At 39.5% G+C, this 18,582-nt stretch overlaps 1 protein-coding gene across 4 annotated transcripts; it reads right to left on the bottom strand.

The window, feature by feature from the left end:
* Positions 1-3,417: 3,417 nt before the first annotated feature.
* SFR1 (SWI5 dependent homologous recombination repair protein 1) lies at positions 3,418-7,250 on the bottom strand. Of its 4 annotated transcripts, none has more exons than XM_032880732.1 (4): positions 7,180-7,250; positions 6,281-6,402; positions 5,247-5,657; positions 3,418-3,776 (listed from the first exon to the last, which is right to left on the bottom strand). In XM_032880732.1, exons 2-4 carry the CDS (start codon positions 6,374-6,376, stop codon positions 3,585-3,587), a joined length of 699 nt encoding a protein of 232 aa, XP_032736623.1. In that variant the 5' UTR covers positions 6,377-6,402; positions 7,180-7,250; the 3' UTR covers positions 3,418-3,584. The 4 variants fall into 4 exon arrangements, with proteins under 4 accessions (XP_032736623.1, XP_032736594.1, XP_032736603.1 ...); XM_032880703.1 differs by having other exon boundaries at positions 7,136-7,199; XM_032880712.1 differs by lacking the exon at positions 7,180-7,250 and adding an exon at positions 7,000-7,078.
* Between the last annotated feature and the right edge of the window lie 11,332 nt (positions 7,251-18,582).

The following is an 18,582-nucleotide window of genomic DNA, read 5'->3' on the forward strand; positions in this document are numbered from 1 at the left end:
ATTCAGGAATTGACTGAAAATATTCAAGATGTATTTTACTCTCTTGCTCACTTAGTCTTAGTTTTTGTCATAAAGACAAAAAATTCTTCACTACTCCTGGCATTTCTAATTTTATAAAATTACCAGAAAACTTAAGAGTTAATGGATGATTTTTATATTTTTTTCTATATTTCTCAAGTTTTCTTCAGCAGAAAAAATATAATCAGAAAAAAATTTCTCAGAACATTTAGGACATTTCTCAGAACACTTATTCCCAATTCTAGCAATGAGAACAAAGTGAACCATTTCCTTTTACCAAGCCTTAAATCATTTGAAAAGTACAACATATTTTTTCTGCATAAACATAACATAGTCTTTTACATTGAATATTCTTTGTAATACATGATGAAAATTAAACAATGAAAAGATTACATGCTCAGAAAACTGCTTCCCCTTTCCATAGCCTGTGAACTGCTACATTCCAAGATGATACCATCAGGTTCACTGACCAGTCCTCACAATCTTTTCACATGTTATGGTCTCATTCTTCTGAAATTTGTGAATTAAACATTAAGTGTAATCTGCAACACTGTATTCAGTGTGCGTAGGTGTAGTAAAGCAAGAGAGCTATTATCATAAAAAAGCTTCTATTTAGGAAAAAAAAAGTCTTTAAGAGATTTAAAATATTCTAGAGACTGCTCAGGTAGTACCATAATTGATCCCCCATATACTGATAAATGCTGGATGGGAATTTAAGAGAAGTGAGAGGCCCAACATCACTTTTGATGGCCCTTCTTAGTACCAGAATGACTCCTCAAGTAGTCGATTTGGCTGATTCAGCAGACAAGTGCCCACTGGTAACACTCTCTACATCTCGGATCCCTCAAAATTATCTTTGAGAAGGTGATTGTGGGGGTGGGAGCCTGGACCCAAGGGTTAAGTGTGTGAAGAGTACAAACACTTTGTACTTAGGATGAGATCATCAAAGTTCTCTGTCCTGCTGGTTTGAGTCAGTCAAGATTCTGCTAGGTGTTTTTTTCCTCTCCATTTTTTCTGGTGATATATATTCCAGATGACCAGGATTGGTTGCCTTATTAGGCTCCATTTGCTAACAGTCAATGCCACAAATTTCACCATGGATTCCTAGATCTTAACAGCCTGTGTAATTTTTTTTAACTTTTTAATAAACATATAATGTATGATTGGCCCCAGGGGTACAGGTCTGTGAATCGCCAGGTTTACACACTTCACAGCACTCACCATAGCACATACCCTCCCCAATGTCCATAACCCCACCACCCTATTAACAGCCTATGTAATTTCTATTTCTTAGTGGCTACCCTGGGTGACTCTGACAATTCAAGCTTTTGGCTTTGAGACATGGATAGAGTGGAGGTTAGCAGAAATCTCTTGTCTGCAAGCTATATTCTACTAGCAGCACTTTTCAACAGAAGACATCTTCTGGTTTGGGAGGTTGGCTTTGGAAGGGCACATGGGTCATCCACACCAACTCACTCTTGATACCGTCCATGGTGCTGATTCCTCTCAACTTCTGCAGAACTAACAGCAATTGTATTTTTATAGTTCTTTAAATTTTATTAAATAGTAAGATAATTAACTGGGTCAAATATAGCATGGTTCTTAGTAGGGCTCTCTTGCTGGGTTGCCTGGTTTCAAATCCTAGCTCTGCCACTTGAGCTTTAAATAACTATTTTGTTATTAAATAACTATCTTAAAATTTTCTCATCTTTAAAATTGGGATGCCAATAATTTTAATACTCAAATGAGTTAACATAATTTGTAAACTGGCACAAAGCATTTGTTAAGTGGTAGTCTTCATTTTTGTGAATAAAAATATAGTATCGTTATTTTTAAAACAAATGCATCCCATTAAATAGAGGTGAAATTCAACAGAAATTATAAAAAAGGGTCCTGCCTCATGGGCATCTTGGGCATTAAACTTTCCCGTAAGCCTGATCCATGTTCCATGAACCATCTCCTGTTGCAGGAGTGTCCACTGTGCTGCTAGAGCCCTTAGCACCCAGTCAGTGCTTTGGAAATATCCATTACTATGTCCCCAACTGCTCTCCCCAATTCTCCCAGAACTAGAGTCCCACTGATGCTATAGTTCCTCCAAGTGGACATGTGAGGGTGACTCCAGGGGATGTGCTAATCAACAATAAGTAGCTGCAACCGAATACCAGCACCATCACTAGGGAAACCACTTCCCATGCCACACTTACACCTCCCAGCTGTGCAGCAAGCAGCAATGGAGGCTGCTAGGCTCCCAACAGCACAGCTTCCTAGGCATACCCATCTAGAAATCTCAGGGTCAGAGGAGGCCCATGTTAGGCCTGGGTCAGTCCTCTTGGGTTCATGGCAGCTAATGACAATACCAGTGTCTAGAAGGTAGGAATTTGTGTATGGTAAGAGGGGAGTGTTTGGCAAGGGGGAAGGGTAGTACCAGCATGGATACTAACAATTAGAATGGATGCAAAAGCAGCCATCTTAATGTCTCCTGCTAGGTCAAATATTGATTTGTTAGATCATGGGGTGGGACTGGGCCAAAAACAGGGTATGCTTGGAGGAGGGGCCTCAGGGTAGTGGCTCTTTATCTACTAGTAGAGAAGTACTTTCAGGATTTTTTAAAGTAAAGCTGTTTTAGCCTTTAACAGGACCCAAAAGGAGAAATCCAGAAGGCCCTCAGGAAGGACTGGAGGATAGAACCAGGAAGCCACTGATCCAAGTTCTCTCTCCATCTAACATCTTTGCTTTTCTTAATAAGGACACATACTATCCTTCCTAGCACACCAGCTTTTGTGCTTCCAAATTTGCCTACAATAGCTTCAGCCACAAAAAGAGATGGGTTTTTTTTTCCTGAGCACAATTCAATTCTCAGACTGGGCCAGCTTGGGTCATATTTCTGTACACAACCACAAGGAGAGGTAACTTTGTACAATATAGCAGCCAGAAACACAGCCTTATGAAGGTGGCTTTCTAGCTGAGGAGTCACTATGAACTGAATGGATGAAACTAGAAAGGTAGATAAATGTGAAGGACCTTGTATGCCTTGAAGGGGGGCGATGAGGATATGTTGTTTTTAAAAGGTAGATGGTCATTTCACTAAATGAGATGAAGAATAAACAAATTTGAAAAGACAGGGAAGAATAAAATGACATATGGACAAGTTTAATTACCTGCTACACCATCCAGATGGAAGTATGGGGTAAATGGATAGAAACACGGTCCATAAACTTAGGAGACAGGCATTTTTAGACCACTATAGGTTTAGACATTCACCAGACTGAACTATTTTTTAACATTTAAAATAAAACCTTAAAAAAAAAATAGAACTTTTTTACCACAATAAACAATATATTAAAATTGACTTACAGAAATGACCAAACTATTTTTTAAACATGATTTAATTTTTTTTCACATTTCTTTAAATATGAAGTTTCCTTTGGCAAATTTAACCAGACTACTAAATTTTCATTTTAGATCTTATTTTATATTTACATAATGGTTTCTACCTTCCTTTTAAAATGTATTAAGTATCTTTTAACTTATCATTCTCAAAAATATTCTGGGGAAATAATTATGAATTAAACATCCATAAATTCTTCTTCATTTCTGTTATAGTGTAGCAACTTATCCTCTAACCCATAGTGGTCTATCAACTGAGTAAGGCTGAGTTTCCTGTTCTCCGCAGACATGGCTGACTGCAACTCATAAAGCAACAGCTGGCTACAGCTTCTCCACTTCTGTATTAACAACTGTAACTGAGACAAGTCATTCTAAAAGAGGAAAAAAAAAATAGGTCAATACCTAGCTAAGCATACTATTTTAACTTAATAAAAGTTGTTAAATTAGTAAATGAGTAGGTTTAAAGAGTAACACACTTGGTCAGGATTGAGACTTCTACCCAGGAAAAAGTAAGACGGTTTTAAGCAGAATGACTGCAATGACACTCAAATTGAGTTCTATGGCTATTTTGTTTGGTCCAACCTCCGGACCATCTTTACCCTCAGGGACAAATCAAATCATGAAACAGGGCAAAACTATGTAGAGAAGAAACAATATAGATTAAAACATTATATTATATGTGCTTTTTATATGTGCATATGTATTATATGTACTATTACAGCTATACATTTTAAAAATGAAAATATTCAATTAATATAAATTAAAATATTCAACTTAGTATTTCCAACATCACTATCTATCTCATAAAACCCGGGTAGTTACATTTAGAAAAAATTCTAAAAATTCAAGACAGCATATCAGATCTAATATTCCACCATTTATACCACGCTGCTGGGGAAGGAGCCACTACATATACATGAATGACCCGGGTCAATAAAGGTTATCTTCTCCCAAGTGCCCAGATGAAATCTAAAAACCTACTTTGTATTTGTTGTTTTATCAAACCAAGTACCTGGAACATATGAATAAGTTAGAAGAACACAGACTATTACTAAAAATATTTTTTATTGGGGCGCCTGGGTGGCCCAGTGGGTTAAAGCCTCTGCCTTCATTCAGCTCAGGTCATGATCCCAGTTTCTGGGATCGAGCTCCGAATTGGGCTCTCTGCTCAGCGGGGAGCCTGCTTCCCTTCCTCTCTTTCTGCCTGCCTCTCTGCCTACTTGTGATCTCTGTCAAATAAATAACAAATAAAATCTTTTAAAAATATATTTTTTATTGTACTTTGTGGTCTATTTTTAGCTTTTTTAATCATTCACTGGCAGCTGTCACTTTTGTTCTCACTGTACTTGATTCTATCATTTGATACTAATATTGCTACAGGCTGGAAACTAGAGAGAAAAACTTCAACTGCATATTAAATGAGAGCTGGGACGTTCTAAAGTTGTATCTGGTGTGTAGGAGCCTCTTCTACTCGAAATCTATGACTTACATTTGAGTTACAGTTGTTGGGAGCCAGGTTTCTCAATGTATGGCTTATTGCTTATTATGCTTAAATAAACATTTTCTCTTTGAAATTACTTTCCTATCACTTATTTAAAAAATAAATATTAAGGGCGCCTGGGTGGCTCAGTTGGTTAAGTGACTGTCTTCAGCTTAGGTCATGATCCCAGAGTCCGGGGATCAAGTCCCACATCAGGCTCCCTGCTCCATGGAGAGTCTGCTTCTCCCTTTAACTTTCTTCCCTCTCATGCTCTCTCTCACTGTCTCTCAAATAAATAAAATCCTTTTTAAAAATAAATAAATAAATAAATATTAAGAAGTGGTTCTGAAATTATTCTCACCTTTGATCTATACATTTTGACCAGTTTTAGCCTCCGAAGAAGGTCTTCTTTCTCTTCAATCTGCTTCATCAATTTTGTTCTTTCTTCACTCAATCCCTGTTTGGGAAGTTCCTCATTCACAAAGTCACTTTGGAGATCACTGCATGACTCAGTATCAAGAGATTTAGATTCACACGCACTGATATTCTTGAAGGTATTTTTCAAACACATACTTTCTTTGAACTCACCATCTTTGTGTTTAAAATTTTCCTGAAGTTCCAAACAGTTTTCTTCTGTTGAAGATGGTGGTTTCTCAGGAAAAGTCTGATCGTTTTCTTCATTCTCTATTTTAAGACGTTTTACCACACTGTAACAGGAATTAAATGAAGATCTAGTTTTCCTTAATCGTTCTCTAAGTGTTGCACTCATAGGCTGAAAAAAGCACAAAACATTAATCAAGAAAAACATTCCTGTGTAAACAAACCTACTAATAATAAAAACCTTGTATTTATTTGGCAGAAGTGGTTGACACCACTAGATGGCTTTGTATCTCCACTTATCTAAAGTTAAACCATCACAAAATGTAATTCCTGCAAGCCCTGTTAATTTCATTTTTGTTTGAGAAACGTCAGAACCCTTCTAAAACAGTGTTGAGACGCCTATCCTTGTCATCACAAATAATCTGTTCAGCAACTAGCACATTCCTGACGCTAATGAATATTTCAGTTACAAATTACGTAAAAGACCTAGATCCCTGCCACCAAAGACCTTCAGAATACTGCAGATTCAAACGTCCTCGATTTGGAATTTTGTAGTAACCTCATCTGAAACTAAATGAAAATAACTAATTCAAGATGAAAAGGGAGGGAGGGTGTGGGGGGGGGGATCAAACACATTATCTTAGGATAAAGACCTAAAATCATTTAACAGTTCGGTATCTATTTACTGATCTACACATTATGTTAACCGATATTTTTCTGTAGAATTAAACCCACTACTGGCACAATACGTAGAAATACAGAATAGCTCCAGCGAAAGAACTAAGATATTCATACTTGTTTTCTTAAACTGCTTGTACGGGGAGATGGTGGGCTGGCGCAGGCCCGTGGAGTGCTAGGTAAAATCACAGCTGAGTCGGACGGGCTTTCCATCTTGGAAATGAAATCTTCGCCTACCTCTAAAAAAAAAAAAGAATGTAAATAAAATTAACTGATACAGCGATATATTCAATTTTTGTGAAAGAATTTTTTTACTCCTGTACATATAACATCCACAAATACGCCAGCAACGACTTCACTTAGTTGTGATTCATTCTTGGCTCTTTTTTGCAGTTTCCCGTTTACTTTCCTAAGTAAGACTGTTGGTCCACATGACGACTCCAGGTTTTTTCAGGACAAATTAGCATTTCATATAAACACTTGTTTTATCTATCAAAATATCCTCAAATCCGCCATTTGGGGGTAGCGAGAATAATTCTGTAATTCTTCGGGAATTCTTTAATTTCGTTACGCCGGCTTTATAATGAAATACAACTGAAATCTTGACTCGAAAAACATCATCAGACGTGTCACAGTACCTTAAACCCTAAAAAGCTGTGTGACTAGAACCAATGACCACTCAGGCCTGACGAACAAGGAACACAAGCGCAGATAAACATACGCCCGTGTGTGTCATTTAAGTAGCGAAGAGACCCTGGAAAGAGAGTTGGCTTAAGCCGTTTTCCTCAAACAAAGGCATCCACTTTAATGGGGTACGGAGGGGAGTTGCTTCCTACCTCCCACTACTGCAGAACACCCACACTAGCCCTCGAGAGACCCCAGCTCATTCTCGCCCCCAGACCGCAGAAAGTGAGCTCTACTCGACTCCACCACAGACACCCGAAGCAGCCCAACTCTCAGATATTCACTCACTAGCCGAGACTCCACCACCCTCCGCCATCCCCAGAGCACAGAACCTGCGCGCTGCCCCGGCGGGGCGGGACCGCACGAGAGGCGGAAGAGACGCGCGATTGGCTGAACTGATCGACGCGCGCAGCTCCGCGGGGCTCAGCGCTCTAGAGCGGCGGGACGGCGCGCGTGCGCGGCCTCCAGAGACCGCGAGGAGGCGGAGGCCGAGCGGGGTCACGCGAGGTCCGCAGAGACGTGTGATTGGCCCGGTGGACTGACGTTCTCCGCTCTGCTCCGCCCAAGGGCGGAGCACGGCGGAGGGTTAACAGCGCTCAAGGCGCGCGGCCGCGAGCCTAGTCCGCGTTGGGGTCGGGGCGGGCAGAGTGCCTGAATGCCAGACGGGTGGATCCTCAGTGTGCTGCGCTTCTCTTCGCGGCTTTCTCCTACCTCCTCTTTGCAGGCCTTGCCTTCCTTGTTTTTGTGTGTGCGAAGTACGCCTGGGCGTGCCCCTCCCCCTCACCTAGGCTTTCCTGTCCTCGCTGCCCCCCCCTCCTCCCGTCGTTAGTCTCTGTCCTCACTTCCCACAAGAAACGCCCGTCCTCACACCGGGCAGGACCCGAAGCCGCAGACCGGGCTACGGGTTAAATTTAAGGCCCTAAACTCTCCTAAGGCAGAGACCGCAAAAGAGGAAAGCGCTGGTTTAGCCGGCCTGTTGAGACTCCAACATGTTAGAAGTCGCTCCGAGAGGCCCGGCGGATGGGTTGAGCCCTTCTCCAGTCACTGATGTCGCAAACGGCGGTTCTCTCACAGGTTTTCTACTGCATCTACCCCCAAACTGAGATTCTGTAGCTTGGCTTCAAGTCTGGTCAGATTTGGGTCAAACCCCTTTGGGCTACACAGGAAGCAGACCAGTCACTGAATAAGATTGTGTGGGTCCTGAATTCAGATGTTTGTTTCTGTTTTTCCAGAATCCAGATGTTTGAGGCCGATCTAGCCCTTGCTCAATGCTGGGCAGCGCCTTCGTCGAAAATCGTCGTCCTGTGGGGCCCTTGCTGGCTCAGTCGCAAGAGCGCAGGTCTTGATGGGGAGGGGGCGGGGGGAACTGAGTTCGAGCCCCGCCTTAGCTGTAGAGATTACTTTTAAATATAAAACATTAAAAAAAAAAAAAAAAAACAACCCTCACTTCCTGGTAGCAATGTTCTGTTGCTGTGCAACAACAAAGTTAAATAAATCGGGTGGAGCACTGGGTTTGGGGAAAGACAATTACTCAGTAATTTCTGAGTCACCTGGAAGTTGGGAATTTTAAGGAGCTGGTGTTTTCAACCTAATGAGTGGCCATTTTATTTAAAATTTTTTTTTTAAGATTTTATTCATTTATTTGACAGAGATCACCAGTAGGCAGAGAGGCAGGCAGAGAGAGAAACAGAGGAGGAAGCAGGCTCCCCGCCGGAGCAGAGAGCCTGATGGATCATGACCTGAGCCAAAGGCAGAGGCTTTAACCCACTGAGCCACCCAGGTGCCCCTGAATGTCCATTTTAAACGTTGATACTGTCTCTGCAAAGAGCTAATAGCTTAGAGGTGCCAGGACCCTGAGGAATTAACTGAGTTCTAAGTAGTGAGATACAGAGAAACTGAAGACAACCCAGTGCAGTGATTAAGGACGTAAACCTTGGAGGCGAATTGCCGAGGTTCAAATCCTGACACCATTATTTTATATGCTTTGTCAAGTAGTGTCTCTATGCCCGGGTTTCCTCATCTGTAAAACAGGTATAATAATATCAACCTCCTAGGGATTGGAGGATTAAATGAGAATTCATGAGGGGCAAGGAAAACAGCAAGTAGATATTTAGGACCCACTCCATAGTTGTCATTTTATATATGCTTCTATATGCACCATTCCTTAATTGATATAACAGTATGCATGGTAATTCTTTCATCCTTCTGCTTTATCTCCCCAAAAAAAGGCCAGGTTTTTTTTTTAAAGATGCTGTAATCCATAAAACCCCACACAATTCAAGCTGAAAGTAGCAGAAAACTTGGCGCTTCCATATATAATTAATATATATTCCCCTTCTAAATTTTAAAAAATTACATAAATTAACCTCAAGGAATTTACAAAATGAAAGAGAACTCACGATTTTCTTTTGTCTTTTCTTTTCTTTTTTTTTTTAAAGACTTTATGTACCCACCTGACAGAACACAAGCAGAGGGAATAGCAGGGGCAGAGGGAGAAGCAGACTACCAGTTGAGCAGGGAACCAGTCGAGGGGGCTGGATCCCAGGACCTGGAACCATGACTGGAGCCAAAAGCAGATGCTTAACCAAATGACCCACCCAGGTACCCCAAACTCATGATTTTCTGACACAAGTGTTACCACATCAAGCCACAGGTCTGTCTGTACATTTATTTCTCCCTTAACTCATCCATTGGCATCAGTTACTCACACTGAAAAGAGCAGACTGATTTGTCCTGACACTGGAAGCACAATGCAGACTCTGCATATTCTTTATACCTTGGGGCATAGGGTTGGGTTGTTTTTATGATTCTCTAAAATCAGCTGCTCCAAAATCCTTTTATCGGGACAGCCCAAGCTTAGAGCTGTGTTTTTGCTCGCTGCATAAAGGAAAACAACATCTTGCCTTGCAAATGTTCTGACTTGCTTATTATGTGAACTGCTATATTAAATGGGATTGTTTTGGCCAGATTTTCAAAGAACTTCAGAGTAACTATTCAGAACAACCTGTATTTTAGAAATGTGTGTTTTTTTACCTACATCTCTGGCTTCCATATGTTGTTACAACTGAATGATCTTCCCACATTTAAGTTTGTATTTTACTCACTCCGGTGACATTTGCAAGTGGAAACATAGCTTCCACTCTCGACTTGGTGTAAGGAATCTGGAATAGAGCCCCCGTACAGTTTTCATTTTATCTTTAGATAAAGCCTAGCAAACACTTCCATGACTTTAAGTGCCCCAAATCTATTGTTTTATAAGTAGTTTGTTGTTTGTGACATGAGACATTGTGTTTTCTTGAAATTTTTCAGGGTGGGAAAAACACTGCCCTAGAGAGCCAGAAGGCAAGGACTCCTTATTCTACCATAGAGAACAATTTGAACAATAGAATTCTATGATAATAGTAATTAATATTAACCTAAGGGAGGCTTCCCCTGTGTTTTTAAATTTCTCCAATACCCAAGGCTACTGTTAGCTACTTTGTTATTCATTAGGGAGTGGTGAATGTTTCTTCCCTTAGTCTGTGATTATTGTCAGTGGGATGATGACATAGGCCTAAAAATCTTTATGAGGCTTTTTTAATGACAAGAAGAAAATAGTCTTTCTCTCTTTCTACATATAAACCATATACACACACACACAAACACACACACACACACACCATGGTTAAGCCACAATTTAAAATTTCATTGCATTGGGTTTATTTATTTTAAAATTCTTAGCTGTAGCATTATTTTATAAATCTTAACAGTAATCTCAGAGTGATCTAAATTCCATTCCATTGACTTTTCTGTATTAATACCATTTTTATATTATGTAGATACACCTAGTATCCATAGATTCTTTTAACAATTAAAAATATAAATATACATTTGTAAAACAGGATTAAAATCTAATTGGGTGAGGTATTGTGTAAAATCCACATGATTAAGTTGATTTATAATGTTCATTAGGGAAGTTAAGCAAAATTTAATACAAATTTATAACACACACAAAAACTCTCCTAAATTCTCTTAAGTGGCTTTCAATATTTCTTCTGATATTTCTATATAAGTTGAAAATCAAAAACTCTCCTCTATGTTTCTCTTGCCATGAATTCAATTCGGGCAGACCTATCCATGGTAGAGAAGATATGTTTTAGTGTTGTCATCTTATAAATTTCCCTTTAAGTGACTGACAAACTTTCTATTTCTTTTCTTTAAAGACCTATGGAATTCTATAATATATAATTGATTGATTTGTAGAGACTGTTGAAGACTTTTTTTAAATCCAAGTGTGACCTTTGTAGGTAAACTGTTTAATTCTCTCTAGCTACATTAAGCAAAAGCAATTTTATTTTCAACCTCAAGATGAAAGAGCCCTTAACTTAGCTTCTAGGCATCCCTGAGAGGTTGCCTTACTGAGTAGGATGGCTACTTAGAGTGTGAAGATATGGGGAGGGTCAATAGCATTTGTGTAATAAAAACTTGTCCACCACTGGGCAACTAGAAAACGTATCTGGTAACTAATACTGAGGGTAATATACTGAACAAGAACCTAAAGAGCTCCTTTCACCTGGTGTTCCTGTCCTTTTACTTTATTAAACCTGGCATTTTGTCAAGTCCATTAGAGACTAGAGGAGCAAGAGCGTCTGTGATTCATTGCTGTCACTGGGGTGTGTTCTCTTGGAGAAGAATAGAGTGATTCAGGTTAGATTAATAATGGTGAGGAAGGGGGTAGGGTGTGTGTGGGAGGGAGGGTCGTGGCACAGGAGTTAGATTGTGGAAAGGTAATGGTAATAAAAGTATAGCTAAAGGTGACATCTTTCTCAGATCCTTAATTAACTCAAATGTCACTGCTGCATTCATTTGGGGGAAAAAAGGCATTAGATTTCAGCAAATCCTTAAGCAACAGAACATGTCTTATAATCATCCTTAACTACCTGAAGTTTGAGAGATAACAACTCCCAAGATAATTTCACAGTATTGAAATCTGTTTGAAGTGCTGGCAGAGAAGTCAGTGTAGTTTTCTACCCTTGACTCTCATTATTGTTTCAGTCTTGAGGGTATAAAAGCTTTCTTTTAGATGGAGAAGCAAGAATGTCTCATGATAACCAGGAAAATAAGGAGTGAAGAGACAATTCTACCATGTTCTAGGACGCTATTGATCTTTTTTCATATGTTCTTCTAGCCCCTTGGCAACTTTGATGATAAATGTAGTAGTAGAGAAAATCTGTGGATCAGCCTATAACCAGGAATTTTCTGGTCCAGTTTAGGATCTGACAGCTAGATTGAAACTTCACCGCTTTCCCACCATTCCCAAACACAACATAAAAATGTCTTAGATTTTCATCATGGGCCTTATGAGCAGTACCAAACCCCCCAAATGCAGAGAGAGCCCCTGACCAAGAGATCTGAATCCCCAGGGTGGATCCATTAGGGAAGCATAATCAAAGATCGGGAGGTGGCTTGAGCAAAGACCTCTCTTCCTTGATCCTCTTTCCTGCACCTCCAAGACTGCCTCATGCCCATGTCCCCCACACCATGCCTAACTTGTCAGTGACATCAACATTACCCAGCTCTCCACTCTGTCACACCTCTGTCGCCACCAAAAAATAATGTGTGAAACTTGATGATAATACTGGTGACCCTCAACTGACAAATGATACTGCCATATTTTTATAGCGAAAATATGTGTTTCCCATGGATAAGATCTTGGGAAGGAAGCATAGAACATGGCTACATTCACACTGACCTGGTCCTCCAGGACTTCACTCAGCTATTTAAATGTCCTTAACACAAAATTAAGACAGATAATACTTATCCTTCAACAATGTACACCTTGAACTCAAACTCTTCCCAAACCTCCCACCTACCAAAATTTTCCCTTACGTGTCCCTCTGGTTATTATTATAGCAGCTATCAAGTATATTATCTCAGTTATTTTTCACCTTTTTTTTTAAAGATTTATTTATTCATTTGACAGAGATCACAAGCAGGCAGAGAGGCAGGCACAGAGAAAGGGGGAAGCAGGCTCCCTGCTGAGCAGAGAGCCCGATGTGGGGCTCCATCCCAGGACCCTGGGATCATGACCCCAGCCAAAGGCAGAGGCTTTAACCCACCAAGCCACCCAGGCACCCCTATTTTTCACTTTTTGATGTGACATCATAAGTCATATTATCCTTTCCTTAGAACCATTTACAGACTTTCCTTTTATCTTATTCTTAAGTCAAGAGAAGGTCATTCAGTTGTTTTCCAGTAGTCCACAGTGCATGGGAATGATGGTTTAGTCTACCTCCATCGCATTGCTTACCCTCTTCCTTATACTGTGTTATAACTTGTGAATCTTTTCTATGAATGCTGGATATTGAAAACTCAACTTCTATGTTACCAAAGATCTACTGTGAGTGAAATTCACACCAAATGCAGGGATAACACTCATCAACAAACATGTCTTCTCAGACTTTCGGAAGCCTGTCATTGGGTAGATAGCATACCATGATACCAAAGAACACAGGCTTGGGTTTTGGAAGGTAGGCAACTAATCACGTCCACATTTGTTAAGCAAATTCCTATGAAACTATAAATTATAAACTGCCCATAGGTTAAAAAAAAAAAAAGCATTACTATAGGTTGCCATTATCTGAAATGCTTTCCTAGCCTAACTCTGGGCCATTGGAATAGGGTACTTTAAACCTGCGCGTACAAGTTTAAGATTTTTGTAAAGATGCCAAATCTTTAACATAACAATAATTAACATAAAGCTTGTGCAATTAAGCTGCCCCAAAAGGAATGAGTTTGAATCTTTGGCAAGATGTTCCTCTTTTTGAAAAAAGCAGCTTCACCAGTACATATTATCTTCACTCAGAGCTGTTTCCCTTAGGTTTGTGAAGCTGACTTTGTTCCATTCCAGCAATTGTCTATAGGGATAGCAATTTATTTTCAGTCACTAATTTTCAGGATGAATCAATCCTAATCAAACCAATTTTACCCACCAATGTAATCTGCTACGTCTATTTACATTTTTATAGTTTGAAAGAATCAGACTTGCTGATCCCCTCTACCTAAATAGAATTCTTCTGTGCTGAGAATGGGATTAAGTTCCCAAAATAAACTCTAAGAAGAGAATTCATTTCAGAAAAAGAAGATTCACTGATATCAAACCGTAGATGTAGTGAGCCGGTACCTGAAGTGACTTGATTTTAGGGAGTGAAAATAGCATATTATTACAGGTTTGAAAGACTACAGCTTAGAATTATGTGGACAAATGAGAATATAAATCTCCCTCTACTTATGGTGGAGTTACATCCTGATAAACCCATTGTAAAGTGAAAATATCATTAAGTCAAAAATGCATTTAATACACCTAACCTACCAAATATCCTAGCTTAGCTTAGCCTGAATTAAATGTTCAGAACACTTACATTAGCCTACACTTGGGCAAAGTCATCTATTTCATAATAAAATGTTGGATATCTCATCTAATTTATTGAATACTGAAAAGGGTAGACAGAATACTGAAAAGGGAAGATTGGTATGGGTACAGAATAGTTTTAAGTGTATGAGTTGTTTACCCTCATGACTGCATGGCTGGCTGCGAGCTGGGGTTCCCTGTCACTGCATAGTAGAGATCAAAATTCAAAACTGTAAGTTTAAGATTCTCTATTTTTATGGTTTCTACTAAATGCATATCGCTTTTGCACCATGGTAGAGTTGAGCAATCATAAGTTGACCCATCATAGGTTTGTTCTAAAAAGCTAAAATTGAACATTTGCATACTATTTAGAAGCTCTGAAGGCAAGCTTTATGAACCCATCAATAACTGCTCAAGCTAAGATTATAGGAAACTTTCCTGGATCACTACATTGATAACTGAACCCATCCTCAAGAGTTCCAAATTCAGTGCCAAGAATTTTGTAGGAGAAGAAAAAATGAGAGGGAAAAGTGGGGAGGAAGATATCTTTACTATATGTTTCTTGCCCTTAAGAAGAATAAAACTCTTGTGTTTAAAACAGCATTTTTAAAAATATTACTGATTACTAGTCTTGGTTATGCCATACTGCAAGTTATGCTGCAAATTTAACCTGGATTTTGAGGTCCAAATGCAGATCAAACACCATGAAACTTGGGCACATTCACTGGGGCTATGTTCTGAGAAAATAATGACTTCTTTCTTAATGAGAAATGCATACCTAATGTTCTTTAAGGCCTTTGATACTATTGAATAAAAAGGATTATGGAAGTTTAAGATTTTATGATTAATAAAGATGTAAACACGCATTATAGATATACCTATACTTTCTTAAGACTGATGCAGTATTATAATAATCAGGGTAAAACTGATTATATCTTGTAAATTAGATAAGCTACATTTTATAGTAGGTAAAATTTTAAATGAGTAAGGCTGTAAAGCCACAGACCTTACTTCAATTTTCTTTAGCATTCCAAACCTTTTCATTGTCGAATTTCGTTGTTGTGTGCAGTGAGTTGGGGAAGAAATGGGCTGTGGTCACAAACTGTGAAGGTGAGGTTGCTTACATATGACATAATCATGGGTTGTCAGTTTAAATTGGGGAAAATGGGAAAGTCGTTTGGGATTTTTGTTTGAATACAACTTTGGATGAATACAAATGATACACATTGATGTTTACACCTGTTTTTCTCTGATTCATTCATTCTCCTGGAAGTAGGGCTGCACGGGGGATAGGACTGAATCAGAGCAGCAGAGTTCTTTACTGACCCTGCTACTAACAGCTAACGTGCTGTGTGACTCTGACAGATTCATTTAAATTCTGTGGTCTCTGTTTTCTCAACTATGAATTGTAGAAAAAAGAGTAATCTTTCCAAGCTCTGAAGTTTTCTCATTCCAGTTTGGGTACATTTTGGTCCACCTGAAATTAACCAGTTCCCACCATTACTCAGTTCACAGAAAGTTAAACTTACAGATAAAATTCCATGTAGAAACGACGATTAAACGGACACTCTGGAAGATGTGCTAGGGGCTAAACGTGGAAAAGTAAATATTCTTTAAGGAATTTACAAAGACAAATTGGACACATCAGTATTTATCACATAGATTCAATCAGTGTGAGCCCTGGGGAAATTTGTTACATGGAGGATTTTTTTTTTTCTTCAATGACCTTTCCTGCCTCAGAAGCCCTCCCATATCATCAGAGTCCCAGTCTCCCAGCCCTGGGGCTTTAGGCTAACTCACTATCTGCCACTTGCCATGGCAGGACACACTCCTGGTTGATCTGCTTACTTCTACCGTCATCTTCTGGAACTCATGTCCTTGCTTCTGTTAAATTTTGTGCTCAATAAGTGTGTTCTGAATGGATAAACTTAAGGATAAATGATTAATTTTTAAATCAGTCACTCAAAAGGTGAAAATCCTGAAGTAAGAAGAGAAAGTTAAAGTGTGGTTGCCTAATAGTGCAAGGGATGGGGGAATATTAACAGCAGGCAGAATTTTCACTGCACTCTGGATTATTGTTGGGGGCTGGTTACCAAAAAGACCAAGTCATGATTAGAAGTTTGGAATTTTCAGACATCACGCCTCCCCAACCACTTCTCTAGAGAGGGGAGAGGGGTTAGAAACAGAGTTAATAATTGATCATGTCTGGGACGCCTGGGTGGCTCAGTTGGTTAAGCAGCTGCCTTCGGCTCAGGTCATGATCCCAGCGTCCTGGGATCGAGTCCCGCATCAGGCTCCTTGCTCGGCAGGGAGCCTGCTTCTCCCTCTGCCTCTGCCTGTCATTCTGTCTGCCTGTGCTTGCTCTCTCTCCCTCTCTCTCTCTCTGACAAATAAATAAAATCTTTAAAAAAAAAAAAAATAATTGATCATGTCGATGTGAGGAAGCCTCCATAAAATCCCAATGGTATGGCATCTGAAGAGCTTCCAGGTTGGTGAACACATTCATGTACGAGGAGAGTGATACATTCCAACTCCTCAGGGACAGAAACCCTTCTGCTTAGGGACCCTCCCAGATCTCACCCTATGCATCTTTTCATCTGGCTATTCATCTGTATCCTTTATCATATCCTTTAATAAACTGGTAAACTGGGCACCTGCATGGCTCAAGTTGTTGAGCATCTGACTCTTGATTTCAGCTCAGGTCATGATCTGAGGGTTGTGAAACTGAGCCCTGCATTGGGCTCTGTGCTCAGCTTGGAGTTGGCTTGGGAATCTCTCCTTCTCCCTTTGCCCCTCCCCTGGCTCTCTCTCTCTCTGTCTTTCAAATCATTTATCAAATGAGGTAATATCTACTCTATGAATTATAATGATGCAGATAAAGTGTTTAATATGCAACTTTCCAGATAGTTACTCTCCACATAATGGTGGTGAAGGTAGTGATACTGGTGGTAGTTACCTTAAAGCTGCGGATGGGGACAAATGTCAGGGGCAGAACAAGAGAACGACTTGACCAGAGAGCTTTTCTCATCTTTCATTTAGCCAAATTTTCTCAAATTGTGCTCCAGTAGAACAATGCTGTTCCATGAGCTAGTTCAAGGTGTTTTACAGGTAAAATCGAAATTAGGGTGATCTTTTCTAAATTTGCAGAAAAAATAAAGATATAAGATGCTTCCAATTACAATTTTTTCTATTCATTCTTCTTAACACTTTTTTGTCTGCTAAAGGACAACAGATAAATGAATAGGTAGCAGAGGAATATTAAGAAGAAACATCAGTAAACTGATTTAAATGTTTACTCAACATTTAACAGATATTTGTTTAATAGAAGTTTTGGGATTTCTTGGGGTAAAGACTTTGGTCATTTTTCTTGATAGTATTATTGCTCTTAGTTCATATGACAAAATGAAATATAGCTTTATTTTATTTTGTTCCACAAAGAGCCCATGTCATCCCCATGCTTGACCACTTGCAGAATTCCATGATCTGCTATTGCCATACTCATTATTTGAAGCTAGAGAGTCCCGGGTTTTAGGCCACACTTAAGACTACTAAAATATCCATGGAGAGCCCCACTGTTTATCACCTAACCCTTTCTTATATTAGAGGAACACTATCTTAAAAATACAGTCTCTTTTTAAAAACTGAAATCTTAGTTAACAAGAGTTACACACTTTTGTTACTTGTGCTACATGCTATGAACAGATAAGTACATCTGTATCTCCTAGAGTCACTATATACGAGGATGTCCTAAAGAGTGAGAGTAAGAAGAAATGGGAAACACAGAGGAAACACGTCCTGCTTTAGCCCACGCTCTATACTAGTCATCCCCAAGAAGAGAGAACAGCCAGCGCTATTCAACTAGCTGCTCAAACTTCAGAAAACACGAATGACTACATCTTGACTCATCTTCCTCTCAGAAATCCTCTGAGGCTCAGAGTGACTTATTGATTGCTTGTTCTTGATAAGTAGGTGAATCCAACACGTTTCTAGGTATTGACTGGCAGAACTGATTAACAAGGACTGTAGGACGCCAGTCTGCTGAATAGCCTGGGGCAGCCTCCTGGGACAGTGTGGCTCAGCATTACTTCTTCCATCAAGACCCTCTCACTAAGTCTTCCATGTTAATTCAGGGGCATAGAAGAAAAGGATTTGGAAATCTAATTATTGAAACATAAATAAAATGGCTCAAAGAGTATGGCATGAATTCTGAGATCCAAGTCTAGGCTTCTCCAGATACCTTATACCACTGAAGGCCTAGATGAACACTTCTGTTTGAATCCAAGTTTCATTTTTGCAAGTAATGCTTCACATTGAAGGTATTTTTATTAACTGCTTATCTCAAGGG

Source organism: Lontra canadensis, unplaced genomic scaffold (genome assembly GCF_010015895.1).
Source record: "Lontra canadensis isolate GAN:19392208 unplaced genomic scaffold, GSC_riverotter_1.0 scaffold3, whole genome shotgun sequence".
In the NCBI taxonomy this organism is placed as follows: Eukaryota; Metazoa; Chordata; class Mammalia; order Carnivora; family Mustelidae; genus Lontra; species Lontra canadensis.

What these genes read in the sequence shown, in the direction of transcription:
- SFR1 (XM_032880703.1), bottom strand. Translation starts at nt 7,163, where the DNA reads ATGGCGGAGGGTGGTGGAGTCTCGGCTA. An exon ending in GGGTGGTGGAGTCTCGGCTA is followed by an intron (nt 6,403 to 7,135) that starts GTGAGTGAATAT and finishes TTTTTTTTTTAG; the next exon opens with AGGTAGGCGAAGATTTCATT. An exon ending in TCAAAATGTATAGATCAAAG is followed by an intron (nt 3,777 to 5,246) that starts GTGAGAATAATT and finishes TTCCTCTTTTAG; the next exon opens with AATGACTTGTCTCAGTTACA.